Raw genomic sequence first — 19,543 nt, 5'->3', positions numbered from 1 at the left:
TAAAGTTGAACTCAAAGACATTTGGGTCAGCTGGGCAGTGGTGGCTCAAGCCTGTAAACACACCACTGGGGAGGCTGAGGTAGGTAGATCTGTTAAGTCCAGGACAGCCAAGGCTACACGGAGAAATCCTGTCTTGGAAACAGAGGGAAGGGGCAGAGGGAGAAGGACTTAAGATCAGTACCAAAAAAGAAAAAGAAAAAAAGGAAAAGAAAAAAAAAGAAGAAAAGAAAAGAAAGGAAGGAAGAAAAGAAATCCAACCAGAGGCAATGGCTGGGAAAGCAAGTGTTGGCTACAAAAATGTTTCTAATGGCTTTTCTTAGGAGCCCTGATCCTCTTCTGAGATGGACACTGCCTGCCTCTCGGCATGCTCACTTCACGAAGTATTGACCAGTTATCTACTCTGAGCCAGAAGACTACCAAGACAGAAAAAACAGTCTCGTGTGTCCACATTGCACAATTGGGGAAAATGACCTGTGGATGAAGAGCTCAGTGGGCACCAGGAGGCTTTCTGTTGCAGTCTTTACAAAAAATGAGGTCCTGGGAGTTTCCCCAGGCACCACGCCAGGCTCTCCCTGGCCCTGACCTCAGCAGGCAGGCTCAGCATAAATACCAGGCTCCTCTCACCTACAGCCACAGCCCACCAGCTGCGCTCAGCAGACATCAGGTGAGGGCCAGACCCAAGCACAGACACTCACTGTGTGCTGTGTGTCAGCAAGCGTGCTCTCCTCTCAAGGGAACCTCCTCGCTTCTGTTCACCTGCTGTGGTGTCTGTGCCAGGCTGAGGGGACCCATAGGAAGAGCTTCCTACTGAATCAGAGGCCCCTGAGGGGCAGGCAACCTTGTCTCTGCCTCCAGCTCCCTCACTGCTGCCTGGGCTGCCTCCCTAGACAGAGGCAGTTCAGCAGGCAGGGTGGGGTCAGAGCTGAGGCACCGTGGTTCTGAGGGGGGCCTGCTTTGAGGTCTCAGGGGGCAATGCTAGGACACACATGAACAGCTTTAAGAAGAGCCTCCTTGGAGAGATGCACAAGGCAGGGGGCACCAGCCTGTGAGTATCACCTCAATTCTCCCCTCTCATTTCCACAGGATGAAGCTTCTCACCGGCCTCATTTTCTGCTCCCTGGTCCTGGGAGTCAGCAGTAGAAGTTGGCTTGATTTTATTAGTGAGGCTTACCACGGTAAGGGGCAACTGCCTCAGGGGTCTCCTGAGGGGTCAGAGGGTTGGACTCACTGGCCTGCTTGGCAGGATGGACCAGGGAGTCCTGCAGGGATCCCTGATGTGCACTGCACACAGCAGGAGGCAGAGCAGAGATCCCAACCCGGCTGGGCTTGAGGCAATCCCGTCTGCCTGTCAAGTCCACCTGACACTTCCTAAATGCATTTGTGAACAATATGAGGTCCCGGTGGCATCACCTAGAGAGCTGTGACACCACCGAGGTCCACACCAGTCTTTCCCTGCACCTGCACTCTCAGAACCGGCCGTGGGGTGCCCTGGCCGTGGCTGTGTGAGCTTCAGGCTGCTCTAACCCGACTCAATCGATTCCTTTGTCCTCTCTAAGGCTTGGGCAGGTTCTTTAGGTTCATGTTGCTGTGGTCTTTCCCATCCAGGGGCTGGGGACATGTGGCGAGCCTACACTGACATGAGGGAAGCCAACTGGAAAAACTCAGACAAATACTTCCATGCTCGGGGGAACTATGAAGCTGCCAAAAGGGGTCCTGGTGGAGTCTGGGTCGCTGAATTCCTCAGGTACCTCAGGTTGCTGGGACTCCGGGTGGGTGGCAGGCATGACTCTCCTGGGGAAAGCAGTGGAAGATGAGCTCTGGAGAAACCATGCTCATGCGAGGCTCCCCTGGGCTGTGGGCAGAGTCGGCGCACAGCCATGCTATGGGAGCCTGTTCCCAAATGCAGACACGGAGTGACTGTCAGCCCTGTGTTCTGGTGGTGCTAATCTAGTGTGGGGTGACAGCTGGGCTGAGCAGCGCCTCAGCTCCTCCCTCCTGGCCCTTCCTGGTTTCCCCCTGAAGCCATGCCATGCAGAGGGGAAAACCGGGAGGGTAGACTGTTGACACAGCTTGCTGACCCATCTGCTCCTTGTCTGTTCCTCCTAGTGACGCAAGAGAAAACATTCAGAGTTTCATGGGCCGTGGAGACGAGGACACCGAGGCTGACCAGGAAGCCAACAGATGGGGCCGCAGCGGCAAGGATCCCAATCACTTCAGACCTACGAACCTGCCTGACAAATACTGAACTTCCTTCTTCCTGCCACGGGACGCTGCGAGCTGTGGCCAGAGGTGTTCAGTCTTGGACCCACAAAACTTATTAGACAACTCATAGTAGGTGTGTAATAAACACGGACAAGAAGAAATAACTTGCAACTGTGTGTGATTTCTCACAAGGAGGGGAGGTGGCCTGACCCATACAGAAGCACACGGAAGAGACATCAGCTTGGGACATTGTTTAAATGTCACAAAGGACTACGGCATTAATGTGTCCAGACTCAGACCTCAGAGCTGGCCTTCACCGTCCTTGTCAACTTTCTCTTCTTGTAGTGTGTTAGTTTGATTTCCACCAACTGTGGTGACAGGAGACACAGCCGCAGGAAGACTGCAGCACTATGCCTCCTCCAGGCCACTGCCACCGTTGTCTTTTGTCCATTTCCTTGAGAGTTAAAAACCAATCATCCACCAGTTTACATTCACTCCACCAAGAGAGTCCATCAGATTTTTTTCTGTTTTTTTTCATCTATCTATCTATCTATCCAGCTACCTATGTATTGATCTATGTATCTATCATCTATCTATCTATCTGTGGATTGATCTATCCATCATCTATCTATCTATCTATCTATCTATCTATCTATCAATGTATCTATCTATCTTTGGACCCATGATCTATCCATCATCTATCTATCTATCTTTGTGCTGTGTGGTGTCTCCTGATCACTGAATACAAGGAGTTGTCTAAGCCAGGCCACACATGTACAGCTGAGTCACTACCCTCTATGCTCCTGTTTCTGAGGCAAGGTCTCACAAGGTGTTACAGGCTGCTCTCCAACCTGCTGGATGACGGAAGCAGGCCTCACACCTGACAGCCTCCTCCTCTGCTTCCCAAAAGCGGGGGCTGCAAATGTGTGCCACAACACCTGAGTGCAACTGTCCTTTCCTAGTTTATTTGAAGCCTGAATGGTGTGCTATCTCGATATGTCTTCTGTATTAAACGTGCCCTCCTGGAGGGCAGAGGCTGTCAAAGACGATTACAAGGCTCAGGGAAGTTCAAAGATTCACAAGCTGTCCCCAAAGCCATAGAAGCAGACACAATTGCTGCAGAGAGAACTGAAGGAGAGAAACCCACTCTTTAGGGTCCCAAGTGTGGGATTGAATGGTCTAGTAAGAGAACAAGTGATGTTAATTCACTAGAAAGGCAACCACCTCGTGCAGGAGCTTAATTGCTACCAGATGAAAAAGGTCCTGTGAACAGACTCTGGGAGGAGCTATATAAATAAGCCCAGAACTGGTGGTGGGGCAGATTGGGGACTTGGGATAGATCTGGCTGTTCATTGCTGCCCTTCAAGACACTCTTAGAGAAATCCGCTGCCTCATATTTGACCATATCCCCTGGAAGGGGAGACCTGGTGGCACTCAGAGGAAGGATAGCAGGCTACCAAGAAGAGACTTGATACCCTATGAGCATATACAGGGGGAGGTAATCCCCCTCAGGAACAGGCATAGGGGAGGGGAGTAAGGGGAAAATGGGAGGGAGGGAGGAATGGGAGGATACAAAGGATGGGATAACCATTGAGATGTAACAAGAATACATTAATAAAAAAACAATTAACTAAAAAAAATCCGCCCTAGGGAAGGCTTCAGAGCTCTGGCTCCTACTGAGGCTCTGAAGTCTTATTACCCCCGGTTCCAGTGGAAGAAATGCTGCAGCTCTCAATTGGAGAATTGTTCCTAGGGACTGATATCCTTAAGGTTTTGTTGTTGTGTCAATTAATCTTCATTTCCTACTGTTTGGTTAATCGGGTTATAATTGACATAGGCTCGGTCAATAAGTTGTTAATAAAATATTTTGGTTAAGAAAACTGGGAGTCTACAAGTGGTGCCCAATGTGGTTTGGACATCATGGATAATTTAACTTCTAATGTTGTGGAGGAAGATAATGGTTTTCAAGAGATAGTATTGTTTTTCCAGGGTGTCAGCAAAATCACAGCTGCTGTTACAAAATCCTTTCCTGCCTTACATCCAGATGGGATTTTTTTTTGTTTTTTCTTGGTCTTTTTACTGTATAACATATTTAAAAGGTTTGGCAGAAAGATCAATAAAGTGCAAAACTCAGAAGAGTCAATAAGCTCTATTCTGTTGCAAAGAATTACTGACTTGACTGAACAAATGGGTAAAATGCAGAAAAAACTGGAAGGGCTGGAAAACCAGAAGGCACCTTTGGTTAAAAAGGGTGGAGAAGGTCAGAAACCAGAGGAAAAGGAAGGCAGACAGACCAAAAGGTCTTTGGAGGAAAATGTTCCGGTGGAGGACACCTCCACAGTCACCCAGACACCTTCAGCTTTTCCAGTCACTGTAAGACATGTGCCAGCGCAAAATGGTGCTGAGGGTTATGATGAAATGGCCTGGCATCCTGTAGACATGATGGATTTAAAACATTTTAAGGAATCCGTCGTCAAATATGGTATGCACTCTGCCTTCGTTAAACAAATGTTAAACAGCTGGGCCACTCAGAATAGACTTGTTCCCTAAGATTGGAAATATTTACTTTCAGCGGTATTGGAAGCAGCACAACAGTTAAAGTGGTTATCATGGTGGCGAACAGAGGTTGTAAGAAATAGAACAAGAAAATAGGACACAGGGAATAAATATTAATAGAGATCAATTGCTAGGGGAAGGAAAATATACTAACTTAAGAGAACAAATTCAAGCTGAAGATAGAGTGAGTGAACAATGTCGTAAAGTAGCCTTGAGAGCTTGGGAGCTGGTAGAGGAACCTGGTTGCATTCTGGTTATTTTGCTTTCAAAACATTCTCCTACTGGGCTTCTTATGCAAAGGGAAGACAGAATCATAGAGTGGATATTCCTGGCAAATAAACAAAGCAAAAAATTGAAGACATACACAGAGAAAATTTCTGAATTGATTACAAAGGGAAGAATAGGGTGTGCTGACTGTCAGGGATGGACCGGGCGGAAATTGTAGTGCCTCTTACTGATTCTGAGATTATGTCATTATGGGTAATTAATGAAGATTGGCAAAAAGCTTATAGTAACTATTTGGGAGACATTAAAAATAGATATCCAAAAAGCAAACATATACAGTTTATAAAAAGAACTAATTGGATCCTTCCAAGTATTGTAAAGAGGTCACCAATCTCAAGGGCACCCACCTTCTTCACTGATGCAAATAAATCAGGTATGGCTGGTTATAAGTCTGATAAAATAACTAAGGTCTTTAAAAGTCCATTTACATCAGTTCAAAAATCAGAACTATAAGCCATGCTTATGGTACTGTTAGATTTTCCTGAATCTCTTAATATAATTACTGACTCTCAATATGCTGAAAGAGTTGTTTTGCATATAGAAACTGCTGAATTTACTCCTGATAACACAGAATTGACTACATTGTTTATATAACTGCAACAGGTCATTAGAAGCGGAAATTATCCCTTGTATATTACTAATATTCAATCTCATACAGAGTTACCAGGTCCATTGGCACAAGGAAATGAAGAGATCAACAAATTATTGATAGGTAATGTATTCGAAGCCTCAAATTTTCATGAAAAACATCATGTCAATGGTAAGGGGTTGAAGAAAAGATTCTTTATCACTTGGCAACAAGCCAGAGAAATAATTAATAAGTGTCCTACATGTTCCTTATATAGTCAAATACCATTGCCTGCTGGAATTAACCCTAGAGGTAACAAAAGGAATGAACTTTGGCAGATGGATGTGCTTCATTTTACAGAATTTGGAAAAATGAGGTATGTGCATCATACCATCAGTACATATTCAGGTTTTCAATGGGCAACTGCCTTACGTTCTGAAAGGGCTGACTGTGTGATTACTCATTTACTGAAAGTAATGGCATTTATGGAAATATCTGCACAAATTAAGACTGACAATGCTCCTGCATATGTGTCCCTTAAGATGAAAAACTTCTTTATGTATTATAATATAAAACATGTTACTGGTATACCTCACAACCCCACAGGACAAGCAGTTGTGGAAAGAGCTAATCGTACTTTAAAAGAAATGCTTATTAAACAAAAAGGAAGGGTAAAGACACCCAGGGACCGATTAAATAATGCTTTGTTGACTCTAAATTTTCTTAATGTGAATGATGAATGGACGTCAGCTGTGGAGAGACATTGGGTGATAGAAAAAACTGAGGAGCTGGGACAACCAATATTCTATAAGGATTTGTCTAGTATGAAATGGAAACCTGCAATAGTTTTAAGATGGGTATGCTTATGTTTCCACAGGGAGTGAAAAAATATGATTACCAACCAAACTTATAAAGATTAGATCTGACAATATAGCAAGTGAATCTTAATAGCTGCCTGGTTCTTACAGCTTGATATTGTTTCATACAGCTTGGAGAACTAATGCCCTCTTCTGGCCTGTTGGTGTATATGCAGGTAGAGCCCTGTATTATTTGCAAAAAGCAGAACGCTGAAGACGAAGCAGGCAGCCTGGGTGATATAAACCCAAAAAACATGCTTCTGGCACCTCGAGCAAGGTGCCTCAACTGATCTTTCCTTGAAAAATTATATATGTACTAACATACCTATACTAGTGATTTCAAAAGTTTGCTTACTTTCAGAGAAAAAACAGGACAATGATGAAGATCGAACTTCTGCCTCTGGCGCTGCTGCTTCCTCCAGAAATTGCATGCATATTAACAATAAAACGGCTAGCCAAAAGGATAGATTAAAAAAATTTTGACAGCTAGCTTTTCCAGCGCTTGGCCAATATATTATTTTTCTAAGGGTACCCAAATATGTTTTTCTCCCAAACAGCAAAAAGTAATTTTGAGAGAGCAATGCCCCCATTCCCAATAGGTGGGGTAGTGGTTTTTGGTGGGTTAGTTACAATTAATAAAAGTTTCATTTGGGGATTTCTTTCTTCTATCTTTCTTTCTCTCTTATCTTTCTATCCCATCTAATATTAAGGAAAGGGGGGGAAGGAAGGGAGGATATTGGTTTATAGAATAAAAAGTAGATTATTGAATCTACTAGCCTCAAATAATTTACATTGGTATTCAAATATTTCACATTGGTATTGTAGATTGATGGAAATTTAAGATTGTTTTCCTTTTTCAACTTTTGCTTTATGTATTATATATGTTATGTTAATGGAACTTAAATTGTATATTGTATGTTGGTATAAACATGAGATCATTTTGTTGGACATTTATTTAATGTATTATACATGCTCAACTTATTTGAAAAGGTGAAAAATAGCTGTTATAACTTGTTCAGGATTAGAAATAGAAATTGGTAGTTGGTCACTTATAACTCTTGCTAGATACTAGATTACTTAATTATAGAATAAGTTTTATTTAGATTTTTGTATATGTTTTCCAAGGAATAGGTAGATGATAGATAGATGGTCTTCAAACACTTCAGAGATCTACAGAAAATGGTATTTAATAATAAAGGGCTTTTATGACAGAGAGACATTCATTCCTGGCAGTGCCTCCAGTCTAATTATGCGGGCATCAAGAAACGATAGTGGCAGATAGCCACTGGACTAAGGAACTTTGCTTATCTCTACCACTGATGAGAGAATGACCGTCTGATATGATTAAGCCTGATACAGAGAAATTGATTGCCCAGCCTTGCAGAGACCAGATGGGCTACTTCTTCAGGATTCTTGCTTCAGAGCAGTCTCTGAGATGCTTTGAACTGGCTGGCTGAAGATGGGATGCACCTACCATGGAGAGAAACTTGTGACAGTCCAGAAACAGTCTGTCAAATGCCTTGGGCCGGCTGGCTGAAGACTGGATGCCCCAACGATGGAGAGGAACTTGTCACTGTCCAGACAATCAGCTGTCTGTCCTGTCAATACTTCTGGAAGTCGCTTGCCTGCACTTCCTTCATATTAGATAGTTTTTCCTTCTGGGGTCTCAGGTGGGGTTGAAGACTATATAGCCACAGTTTTACTATAGGTTTAGTTAAAAGAACCAGTAGTATAGGACAGTGGAATAATCTCTTTAAAATTGTTAACTCCAAATGGTCCTTATAAATGTTGACTTAATGGGCAATTCTTAGTTTGTTGTATATAGCTTATTTTATTAAATAGAAAGGAGGAGCTGAAGGAGAGAAACCTGTTCTTTAGGATCCCAAGTGTGGGATCGAACAGTCTAGAAAGAGAACAGGTGATGTTAATTCACTAGAAGAGCAACCACCTCGTGCAGGAGCTTAATTGCTACCAGATGAAAAAGATCCCATGGACAGACTCTGGGAGGAGATATATAAATGAGCCCAGAACTGGCGACGGGTCGGATTGGAGACTTGGGATAGATTTGGCTGTTCATCGCTGCCCTTCAAGATGCTCCTAGAGAAATCCGCTTGAGGGAAGGCTTCGGAGCTCCGGCTCCTGCTGAGGCTCTGAGGTCTTATTAACCACGGTTCCAGTGGAAGGAATCCTGCGGCTCCCGCTCAGAGAATCGTTCCTCAGGACTGTTATCCTTAAGGTTTTGTTGTTGTGTCAATTAATCTTCATTTCCTACTGTTTTGGTTAATCAGGTTATAATTGACGTAGGCTTGGTCAATAAGTTGTTAATAAAATATTTTGGTTAAGAAAACTGAGTCTACAGAGAACACCATGCACTCAGCTGAGCTGAGCTCTCTGATGACCTTCACTCCACCCTGACACCACGGTTTGCTTTCACAGAAACAACCCTGAGGATTTCTTTGGATTTTCTTTCATTTTGATTTTCTCTTAATTTCTTTGAAGTCTTTGTTGATCTCATGCATAGGTCTTGTCATTATGACACAACATCATCAGCTGTGTATTGGTCCTGATACCCTGGGCTTCAATATTTATGGATGGAGAGGGAACATGAGCAGAAAGAGGCTCAGTTCACGATATACCTTACCTGCTGGATGATCTGGGTCCTTCCCGACATGACATCATCAACTAGGATCTGAGACAAGATCCCTGTGACCAGACGGGAGAACAGTGTTCTAGAAGATGGAGTGGTGACTGCAAAGACCCTGGGTCCAGAACGATTTGATCAGGAGAGTGACCGAGGCCCAGAAGAATGAGATCTTGGAGTAATTTTCAGCAGCTGATACAGAGGAGAGCCTGGGAAAGACACTGATGAGTCATCAGTATCTAGTCAGCATCTGGCTCTAGAGGGCAGTCAAAGACTGTGAAGGGGTAAATGGAAATTTATGAATATGTTGTCTATAGAAAGAAAGGCAGGGGGCTGGAGAGATGGCTCAGAGGTTAAGAGTACTGTCTGCTCTTCTAAAGGTCCTAAGTTCAATTCCAAGCAACCACATGGTAGCTCACAACCATCTATAATGAGATCTGGTGCCCTCTTCTGGTGTGCAGGTGTTCATGTAGGTAAGAACACTATACATAATAAATAAATAAATAAATAAATAAATAAATAAATAAATAAATCTTAAAAAAGAAAAAGAAAGAAAGAAAGTAGCCTGACATGATGGCGCACGCCTTTAATCCCAGCACTCGGGAGACAGAGGCAGGTGGATTGCTTTGAGTTCCAGGTCAGCCTGGTCTACAAAGTGAGTACAGAATAGCCAAGGCTACACAGAGAGACCCGGTCTTGGGGGAAAAAAAAGGAAGGAAATAAAGGCCTGAGCCCCACGTACCATGCTTTCGCCACTAACAGACAGCAAGCACTTATCATCCTTATGGGTGTGTTGTTTTTTTCTTATCCTTACATTCCATGGGGCCAGTTTTATTTCTGTTTCTGAGAAGAAGAAAAACCAAGGCTGCGAGAGTTCATGTATTTTCCCCAAGCATCTAGAACTCTCCAGAATCTAGACTGAAGAAGGGGCTGGTAGACAACCTGGAGCTCATGGTCATTTAGCTCTGTGCTACTATAGGTTAGAGACACAGGAAATTGAATATATCAGCTCTTAAGGCCCCTCAAACAGAGTAACCCAGTCAAAACTAGCAGCTCTCAACATGGGGATAAAAAGGGCTTCCAGAACATTCTTATCTTACTTTCACAGGACAGTGTCAGGTTCTCCTTATGGTATAGTCTTTGATTATCAGGTACCCACACTCACTACAAACAAAGCTTGGAAAATAGTATTAAAAGTACGTCTGTAAATGAGACCATAGCTGCACCAATTTTATGGGTTTGTGGCATGATTTGTTTGTCAGGCAGTGTATACGTTTGCACAGGCAGGCAGAAGCAATCTGTGAATCGGACAGAGCTGGCTTGTCTGCTGACGCACGCTGCTGGTGCAAACTCCGCAGTCGTGTCACTGCTGCAGACAGGAGGGTAAGGACTGAGTCCTCCCTCCCTTTCCCAGTGTCCTTTGCCCTGACTCATTCCAACAAACAAGGCCTAGCAGGCTGCAGAAGGCAGGAAGCCCATGCATGAGGGAGAGGTGCAGAGGTGTGCACACAGCACCTGCTGGCACCTTCAGATGCTCCTGGGGAAAAACCTCTTGCTCACCATGGCAACAGGGTTTGCCCTTCTTCTTGGGTACCAGCTTCAGAAGGAACACACTTCACCAGTGTTAGACGTCCATTCTCTTCACTAAGTCCTTTGGAACACAACATTTGTGACTGACTTGTCCGAAGAGGTGAACCAGGGACACTCCTCCTCCTATGCCTCAAGGCAGTAGCTGCCAGTCTGCTTCCAAGAAGCCAGGGAGGAAATGGACAGTAGACTTGGACAGCTAAGCTGCTGGTCACTCATTTGTTTTATTTCTTGTTTTTACTTCATGGGAGATGGCAATCCTAAGTTAAATGTGATCTTGTGCTCTAATTGTTCCTTAAATGAACTTTTCTACACAATCACTCCTTTATATATTTTCTGTTATTACCCATTTTGTTATTTAATATTTATGGGGGTGTCTCTTAAGCATGCATCACCGTTCCCCTCATGACCAGTCGCACATCTATGGAACCGTATCCTGGACTTGAGCTCCACTCCTTCTTCCACATCTGGTTCAGTGACTGTCAAATAGACATACCCAGAGAACCCTTGGCATGTGATAAAACACAGCCATGGATAAAACCCCAGCACTTTAGTCACTGACACCCATGAAAGTATAATGGAACAGAAACGTCATATTGCCTAGTGACAGCATGGCCACGTGAGCGTCATATATCAAGGTCCTGCTCAGATGTGGGTGGGACTGGTGTATACAAGACAGTTACAGTGCAGCTGGAGCATGGGGTGTGTGTGGCACACGCCTTTAATCTTAGCACTTTGGGAGGCAGTGGCAGGTTTGAGGCCAGCCTGATCTACAGAGCACGAGCCAGGACAGGTAAGGCTACCCAGAGAATTCCTGGCTCCTATTTTCAAACCCAAACAAAGCTACCCAAACCAAGCCAAAAATCAAACAACCAAACAACCCAAAACAAACAAACAGAACCACTGTTAGGCTGTCATTCACACAAACTCACTGGACACGTGATTCTACACAGAATTGGATAATGGTAAAGAGTGACTCCATTCCTGTTTATAACCAATGCCCTTCTTCCTCTGGTTAAACAAGTTAATGCCGAGGAGTCTTCCCTGCTGGGTCAGCAACAGCTTCATGTGCCCGAGGTTCACTCTCTCTTTATTGTCCCTAGAGGCCATATGGATGAAATGATCTATCTTGTCTAACTTGGAGTGGGTCCAGTCTAAGATGCTCGCACAATGACCTGGTCGTCTCTTGCCATATTGGTGATTTGGATGAGAAATGCCCCTCTTACGCTCTGGTATTTGACCACTTGGTCCCCACGTGGTGGAACTGTTGGGACACTTGTGGAGCCTCTGAGAGGCAGAGCCTTAAGAGGAAGTATGTCACTGGGCGGGGGGGGGGGGGTGCACGGGGGGGGGGGCGTTGAGCTTTCATAGTCTCATCCCACTTCCTGTTTATCTGCTTCCTGCCTGCCTTTGAGCTTCCTGATGCCGTTGCTATGCCAGCCACTACTTGGTGCTGTGCCTCCTATCATGATAGATTTTTATTCCTCTGGAACAGTAAGAAACAAATAAATTCTTTCTTCCCTAATTGTCTTTGCTTGTTGTGTTTGTTATGGCAACAGAAAGGAACTAAGACTCTGCATGTCTCAGAACACGTTCCTGTTTTGTAATAGATCCCAGATCCTGAGGACAGTACTATTCTGGCCATAGGACTTGTCCATTGGCAGCATCACCTGCCTAATGCATAGCAAAGACCTAAGGCATCAAAGGCCAGAGCTCTGGAAGAGGCTCTTATGTGCAAACTTTGGGTTTTGGTATTTTTGGTTCTGCTTCTGACTAATGGTTCTGGTTAATGGAATTTTGTCAACCAAGGGTATGGTTTGTACTCAAAAGCTCACCCTGAGAAAGCATCGGGGTTACACTGGGATCCCTAAAACAAAGTGTGCTCACTGGCAACCTGATACAGTTTTATTTTTTACTTATTGCTTTGTTGTTGTTGCTTTTTCATGAGACAGTGTCTCACTAAGAAGAGACAGGGTCTCCCTCTATGGCTCTGAAACTCACTATGAAGCTCAGGTTGGCTCCGAACTCATAAAGATGACCTGTCCCTGCATTCCAAACGCAGGATGATAAGCTTGTGTTACCAAACCCTGCTCTCCTAAAGCCTTTCATTGGCTTAAACCTGTGTGTGGTTAGGCTCTCGTGGTGGACATCTCACAGCAGTCTTTGTGGGGTGCTTGAGCATAGGTGAACATGTCACTGGAGGCAAAGTAAAGACCCAGGAGAGCAGAAACATCGCTCCACTGATGCACAGTTTCCTACACCGTGAGTCACTGTAGGACAGTGGCTGAATAGAAGGGGCCACATTCCATCCCACTCTTTCCTTTAGACATTATCTCTTTTACTCTAGGACACAGGGTGTCTCCCAGAGTTTCAGCATAAGGCAGAGTTTCAGTCACTCTAGGCCTCAGAACCCAAGGTGGTTCTTCACTTCGGGCTTATGTTTCCAAGGCCAAGTGGCTGGATTGTGAGGTCTTTGATGGGAACTCGGAGTCATGGCCTTTCCTGGACAGGTTCTCTGGTGTTTTGTAACAGGGCTGACTCTTAGAGATAAACATGCTGGGTACCTTGGGGATAATGTCCAGGTTTTGTTGCCTGAACTTGATTGCCCTGACCCATGGCCTTTTTCCAACCTAATCAGCTATCCTAGAATTCCCATAAGCCACCTTTCATCTTTCCAATGGGTGGACCAATTACCAGGAAGGTTCCCTTATGGAATTCTGAATAGAGAGCTGGAGTAGGCAGAGCGCTGGCTGAGGGCCACTGTGTCCTGTGTTCTGGCCCTTGAATGACTCCTACAGACTCTCTTAAGCTCTCTAAAGGCTTTTACAGGCTCTTTGAGAGGAATGAATTTTGAGGTAGATTTGTTCATTTGGTTTTGTTTTTCTTCCTTTGTAACAGTATCATTCCGAAGACAGGCTGTGGTCACGACAGAAGTAACAAGTAGATTGTGACTCTGACCCATGAACCGGAGTCTTTTTTTTTTTGAAGACCTTTTATTCTTTACATACAAAGACTAGCATGATCAGTTTCACTGGGTAGACAGTCTTGAATAATCCACTTAAGATCCCTCAGTCCAACTTAACGAAGCCTGTGTCCATGGTGTACTGACGGAAACACTGACAGCACATGTTGAGCCTGTATTTCCAGACCAGACCATGGTGGTTAGATCACATGAGGCAGGATCGAGAACGCTGGACAAACTTCTGTGGGTGGCTCCTGTAGAGCTGCTGGTGACCCATCTTGCTTTCAGACAGCCAAAGAGGGGGGAGGGGAAGCAAATCTGAGTATGGTGAAACTTGAACCCTCTATGCTGTGTTTAAGCATCTCTGAAGGCAGAATTAGCTTGCCAGTTGTAATGGATGTGGTTTTGCTTTCATTCATTTTTTCTTTCTTTTGGTTTTTTTGAGACTGGGTTTCTCTGTGTAGCCTTGGATGTCCTAGACTAACTTTGTAGACCAGGCTGGCCTCGAACTCACAACGATCCGCCTGCCTCTGCCTCCTGAGTGCTGGGATTAAAGGCACGCGCCACCACCGCCCGGCTTGCTTTATTTCTTTTATGTGGTTTTAATCTACTCAGGATCTGCGACACCCAAAGCAAGTACAGTACTACGGAGCCATGTTTCCAAGCCCCACATCCACATTTGCAAGCTGGATATCATCTCTGAACAACAACAACAACAACAACAACAACAACAACAACAACAACAAACTTGTTCATAAACACTTTGCGTTAGAGATGTCTCAAGAGCATACGCCAGCCACAGGCACTCCTGTTAGCCAGCCTTCCCCGGCCTGTCTCTTTTCTTTACTCTGGGCCTCCATTCTCTCCCACCTGCTTTGAAGAGTAGACAGAGCCCTGTTGGAGAGAGCCAGAAAGACAGCCCATGGTTTCACCTCACCGTCTATTTGATCTTTGTGGGAAGTGTCAGCCTGGCTTCTGAGTATCAGCTTCCTTAGGAGGCCCCAAGTGTGAGGAGGGGAGGGGGCTGCCTCTGTCCAGAGTTCTCAATCGTCATTGTGTTGTTGTTTTGTTTTTGCTTTTAAGATCCCTCTCTTGCATTCAGTGCACAGCCCTTATTCAGTGACCAGAATCAGCCTCCCAGGATCCTCTCCTGATAACGTGATCTCACTAGTCTCCCTTTCCCTGCTAACTCTGCCAGCATCAATAAGAGTCCTTGGTCCTCTGCAAACAGCATTCCCAGTGTTCCGTCCGCTCAGGGCACACGCCAGAGCTTCACCCACAGCTCGCCATGCCTGCCCAACAGCACTGGCTCTGTCAAAAAGCGCTCACTGCAGCTCTGAAACCAGCACCCTCACCCAGTCAAACATTCTCTGAGGTATCTTTTCAGCTTCAAACCCAATTCCTCTCCATCCAAACAAATGGCTTCTATGCCACTCATTTCCGCCAGTAGTCTGCCCTATTGGGTGTCTGTTTCCAAGATAACTGCAGCAAAAGCTCTCCTAGCGTGAGCATCGAATCTGTACTGGCACCTCACAGGGAAACAATGGTCCTCAGTGAACTCACCCAGCCTTCGCTATCTCAATCTTTTGACCACTGCCACAATCAGAGTCTGCTCCAAAGAATGTATACACCACTGTCTCCTCAGCTGTCCCTCCAAAATACTTCCCACTGGTTGATAGTTTACAGCAATAAGAACAGACATTTCTGTCGAAGAAAAGAAACGAGGGGAGAAAGGAAAGCAATGAGCGCAGCATTGCTCTGAACACACGCACGTCCGGAAGCCAGTCATCCCGTCCTGAGAGAACCAAAAGTTCAAGGCCTTCCCAAGTCTCTAGAATGTACCGCGCTTGAACTAAGCTCCAGGCTGCTTCAACAAGTGGGAAATGGTGTCTGCGGATCCTATGTGTGATTCCCGCGGATCATTTCCTGGCTCATAGACTTCTAGCAATGTCTTCAAATTCTCTCTTCTCTTCGCCAGACTCAGCACCGCGTCCTGACCTGGGCCGTGTCTGGGAGAACCTTTGTGTGTTGTGATCTCTGCTGGACGGGAGGAAGATTCTCAGGCCCCACAGCTTCTCCTGAACTCTGTCGCCATGTGGACTCCACGGACTGCAGGCTACTGGCTGCAAGGTGGGGCACCTGTGAGGCTCGCTCTGAACTTGGGATTCTGGTCCCACCCCCGGGGAGTGCAGGGGCAACCATGGACACACAAAAGAGCAGGTCCAATCACAGACTCTCTTGTTTTTCTGCATATTAGCAAAGTCCGTGCTCATCTCTGACCACTGAGCCGTTCTTAGACCTCTATCTGCTTTATTGCATTCCATCCCTCTGACAGCCTTCCGGGCATACTGCTTTCGTAGGTTCTGCTCTTCCTCCTGGCTGTGGGCATTGGCTAATCAACCACTAAGAACAACTGTCCTCTTGGCATCACAGATAAGAGCACCGTTAGGTGTCATGGATTCAACACAACTGACTTTGCCCATAAAGTCCCCCATAGGCCAACGGCCAAGAAAGCTAGACCCTGGAGACAATACCTCTCACTCCGCACCGCCAGCATCTAAGGAGTCCCCGCCCCCCCCCCTCCCCGAGGGAGCCCTTCCTAACCCTACAGCTAACAAAAGAAAAAGTCAAAGCTGCCCCACGTCCTCTTGTTGCACAACCGGGTGAGCTGACTCATGAATAGAGTATAGTCGAGTCCAGGGAGAGTTTTTTTTGGAGGTCTTTGACTGGAAATGACATGGTGGGACTTTCCCCAGGGACCAAGCCGGGCACCCACATCCACGTACCTGGTGGGGAGTCTCAGCATAAATACCAGCATGCCCTCCCTGACAGCCACAGACCATCACTGCTCCTCCAGCACTCAGGTGACAGTGACTTGCACACACATCTGTGACTCTTAGAGACCTGTCGGCTCCTGTGTGTGTGTGTGGGGGGGTGGGGGTGGCAATCTGGTCTCAGTGTTTGTCTTCCTCTATCTACTCTGCCTTGCTGTCGCCTCAGGGTTGAGGGGATCAGGACTTGTAGTGTGTGATTTTGATGTTGGTCCTGCTGCTGCAAGGTCACCTGGGTGTCCCACTGTGATCCTAGAGAGCCTCTCCCTGGATAGCAGATGCCCAGGGGGAGGTGCAAATCTGTGCGTGTCTCCTTGAACCTCTCCTTTCATTCTGACAGGATGAAGCTCCTCACTGGCTTGGTTTTCTGCTCCCTGTTCCTAGGAGTCAGCAGTTGGTTTTCATTCATTTCTGAGGCTTACCAAGGTAAGGCTGATTAATGACGGATGGCGGTTAGGGTCAGCACCCTGACTCAGTGTGTGCTTTCATGGGGTGTGTGAGGTGCACACAAATACACATTTGGGACTCGTGACTGTAAAGGTGGCAGAGCCATGCTTTGAACCTGGCTGTGCCTGAGGCCAGCCTTCTCTGGTTGATGTGTCTGCTCGCTGTCTCACCTGGGAACTTGTTAGGTGCATGTGACATCCCCCCAGGAGGTTCAGTACTGCAGAAGCTGTGTCCTCTTAGTCCTAGACTCTTAATAATGGGTCGTGGGTATGTCCTGGCGTAGGGGCTGTCAGTAGATGATCCATTAGGGTTGTGAGGCATCAGGAATGCTGGAGAACCTTCTCAGTGTCAGGTGAGCCCTCGGGACAAGGGATGCAACATTCCAATATGGCTGAAGCTATGAAATCCTGCTCTCTGATGACATCTGTCTTCTTTCCATTCCATATTCCCATTCGAGTAATAGCAGGCAGCTCCACAGGTGCACTGTGCCTGCTGGCCATGCTGACACATGGGACACCCCACCCCATAATGAGTCTCAGTAGGGACCTGAAGAGACTAAGTAGGATTGGATGGTGTTCTGTCTAGTATGGTCTCAGGCTGCTCTGACCACAGGCTCAAGCCACGAGTGTTTTTCCTCCCTTCTGACCTCTCTAAGGCTTGGGCAGAGCTTTTGCGTTCACGTTCCTGTGGTCTTTCCCATCCAGGGGCTGGGGACATGTGGCGAGCCTACAGTGACATGAAGGAAGCCAACTGGAAAAACTCAGACAAATACTTCCATGCTCGGGGAAACTATGATGCTGCCCAAAGGGGTCCTGGGGGAGTCTGGGCCGCTGAAGTCATCAGGTACCTCAGACTGCTGGGACATGGGGTGGGTGGCGGGCATGACTCTTGGTGAGCCTAGAGAAGGCCATGCCAGTCTGTGGCCCCTCCTCTTCTTGCTCAATCAGTTACTTCCTCCATCCCTGCTCAGTGTCGATCCTGGGCTGTGGGCAGAGTCAGCACACAGCGCATGCTGGCCAGGCCTTCGCGCAAATGCAGACAGGGAGTGATTCTCGGCCCTGCCTCTCTGGCACTGCTCATTCAGGATAGGGTGACCAGCGTGGCCTCAACAGTGCTGGGCCTTGAAGGCCCTTCCTTCCTGGTCCTTCCTGCTTTTCTCGTAAAGCCATCCCATGCAAAGGGGAGAACTGGGAGGGCAGACTGTGCCCTCACAACTTGGTAACCAACACCTTCCTTGCCTGCCCCTCCTAGTGACGCAAGGGAGGGCATTCAGAGTCTCTTTGGTCGTGGACACGAGGACACCGAGGCTGACCAGGAAGCCAACAGATTCGGCCGCAGCGGCAAGGATCCCAATCACTTCAGACCTGCGGGTCTGCCTGACAAATACTGACCATCCTCCTTTGAGCTTCAGGAGGCTATGCTGTGAGGCCTGGGGATGGGTCATGTGGATCTTCGCCTTTTTGTCCATCATGGGTGGGGATAACCTATGCGTGTGTGTAATAAATTCATAAGTGATGAGCATTCCTGTTCCTGTGTTTTCAGTGGGCGGATGTGGTTGTTATAATGGGTCAACAATGTGACCACAGTCTAGAATAGAGTGTTTAGGCCTCGGTGGTGTGTTCTCAGCAGTTAGAGTACACAGAGAGCGCTGATGACTGACCCACTCTTCATTCATGCTCTCTCAACTCTTCAAGCCTCTGGAGTGAGTGAGAGAGTCCCTGTTTCCAGACATCTTGGTATCCTACCCTCCAACCCTAGTGTCTGTCCCATTCCTGCACCCTCTCTTCTTTTATTAGCTCATTAGTCTGGTTTTTCTCTGCCTCTGTGGACAAAGGACACAAATGTCGGGTGATTCCAGTGATGAATTCTGCCTCAGCCACTGCCACCTTGATACTCTGCCATGAAATGCAGTTACCCACCAACTTTCATCTATTACATCAGAAGAATGCCTTACTGCCTCCCAATATATTGTTTCTGTGAGCGTGCATGCACGCGCGCACTCATGTGTGTATGTGTGTGTGCCTGTGTGTGTATATGTGCATATGCATGTGTGCGTGTGCATGTGTATGTGTGTGTGTGCATGTGCGTGTGTGCGTGCCTGTGTATGTGTGTGTGTGTGCTCATGCGTGAGTGTGTGTGTGTGTGTTCTTCCTGTGCAGACAGATGTGTTTGTGTTTTAGACAGAAGCAGAGTCTCATCCTTCAGGCACCGTCTGCCCTGTTTTTGACTCAGGGTTTCCCAATGGCCTGGAACTCTACAGACGTTCAGTCCAGCTGGGCTGGCCCGATAGTGGCCCCGTGGCTCTGTCCAGCTCTTCCTTCCCAGTGCTGGGATTACTGTCTTTTCCCATCACATTTGATTTTTTTCACACGGGTCCTGGGGGTTGGTCTCAGATTTTAATGCTTGTACCCCAAGCCTCGTACAAACTGCTCCATCTCCCCAGCCATTGTCTCCTTTTTTATTTATTTGATTTGGGTGTTTGGGTTCAAACCCAGCGGCTTGCTTGAACACAGTCAAACATCTTTACTAATGCTTTTCTCAGTAAGGCATAGCAAAGGTCAGAACTGTCTTGCTGCCTGGTATAGTTTTTTGTTTGTTTGTTTGTTT

At 46.5% G+C, this 19,543-nt stretch overlaps 2 protein-coding genes across 2 annotated transcripts in view; both read left to right on the top strand.

Moving 5' to 3' along the window:
- The first annotated feature begins 557 nt into the window (after window positions 1-557).
- Window positions 558-2,366, top strand: LOC311589259 (serum amyloid A-5 protein-like). Its single transcript, XM_084767569.1, has 4 exons — window positions 558-664; window positions 1,084-1,175; window positions 1,606-1,744; window positions 2,107-2,366. Exons 2-4 carry the CDS (start codon window positions 1,085-1,087, stop codon window positions 2,243-2,245), a joined length of 369 nt encoding a protein of 122 aa, XP_084623695.1. The 5' UTR covers window positions 558-664; window position 1,084; the 3' UTR covers window positions 2,246-2,366.
- A 14,020-nt stretch (window positions 2,367-16,386) lies between these two features.
- The window catches only part of LOC311578123 (uncharacterized protein), an 11,375-nt gene continuing 8,218 nt past the window's right edge, over window positions 16,387-19,543 (top strand). The window contains exons 1-4 of the mRNA XM_084747845.1: window positions 16,387-16,522; window positions 16,830-16,915; window positions 17,641-17,779; window positions 18,188-18,322. Of these exons, the coding sequence (XP_084603971.1) occupies window positions 16,831-16,915; window positions 17,641-17,779; window positions 18,188-18,322 (359 nt within the window). The 5' untranslated portion in view covers window positions 16,387-16,522; window position 16,830. The remainder of the gene's footprint in view (window positions 16,523-16,829; window positions 16,916-17,640; window positions 17,780-18,187; window positions 18,323-19,543) is intronic.

This window comes from Acomys minous (genome assembly GCF_964271855.1).
Source record: "Acomys minous genome assembly, chromosome: 2".
Classification (NCBI taxonomy): domain Eukaryota; kingdom Metazoa; phylum Chordata; class Mammalia; order Rodentia; family Muridae; genus Acomys; species Acomys minous.
The sequence above is the reverse complement of the archived record's forward strand: the minus strand, read 5'-3'. Positions and strand labels throughout refer to the sequence as shown.

Excerpts from the sequence above, each read along its gene's own strand:
- LOC311589259 (XM_084767569.1), top strand. The coding sequence starts at position 1,085 with ATGAAGCTTCTCACCGGCCTCATTTTCTGCTCCCTGGTCCTGGGAGTC. Across the intron at positions 1,176-1,605 it reads TATTAGTGAGGCTTACCACG|GGGCTGGGGACATGTGGCGA; the intron begins GTAAGGGGCAAC and ends TTTCCCATCCAG. Across the intron at positions 1,745-2,106 it reads TGGGTCGCTGAATTCCTCAG|TGACGCAAGAGAAAACATTC; the intron begins GTACCTCAGGTT and ends TGTTCCTCCTAG.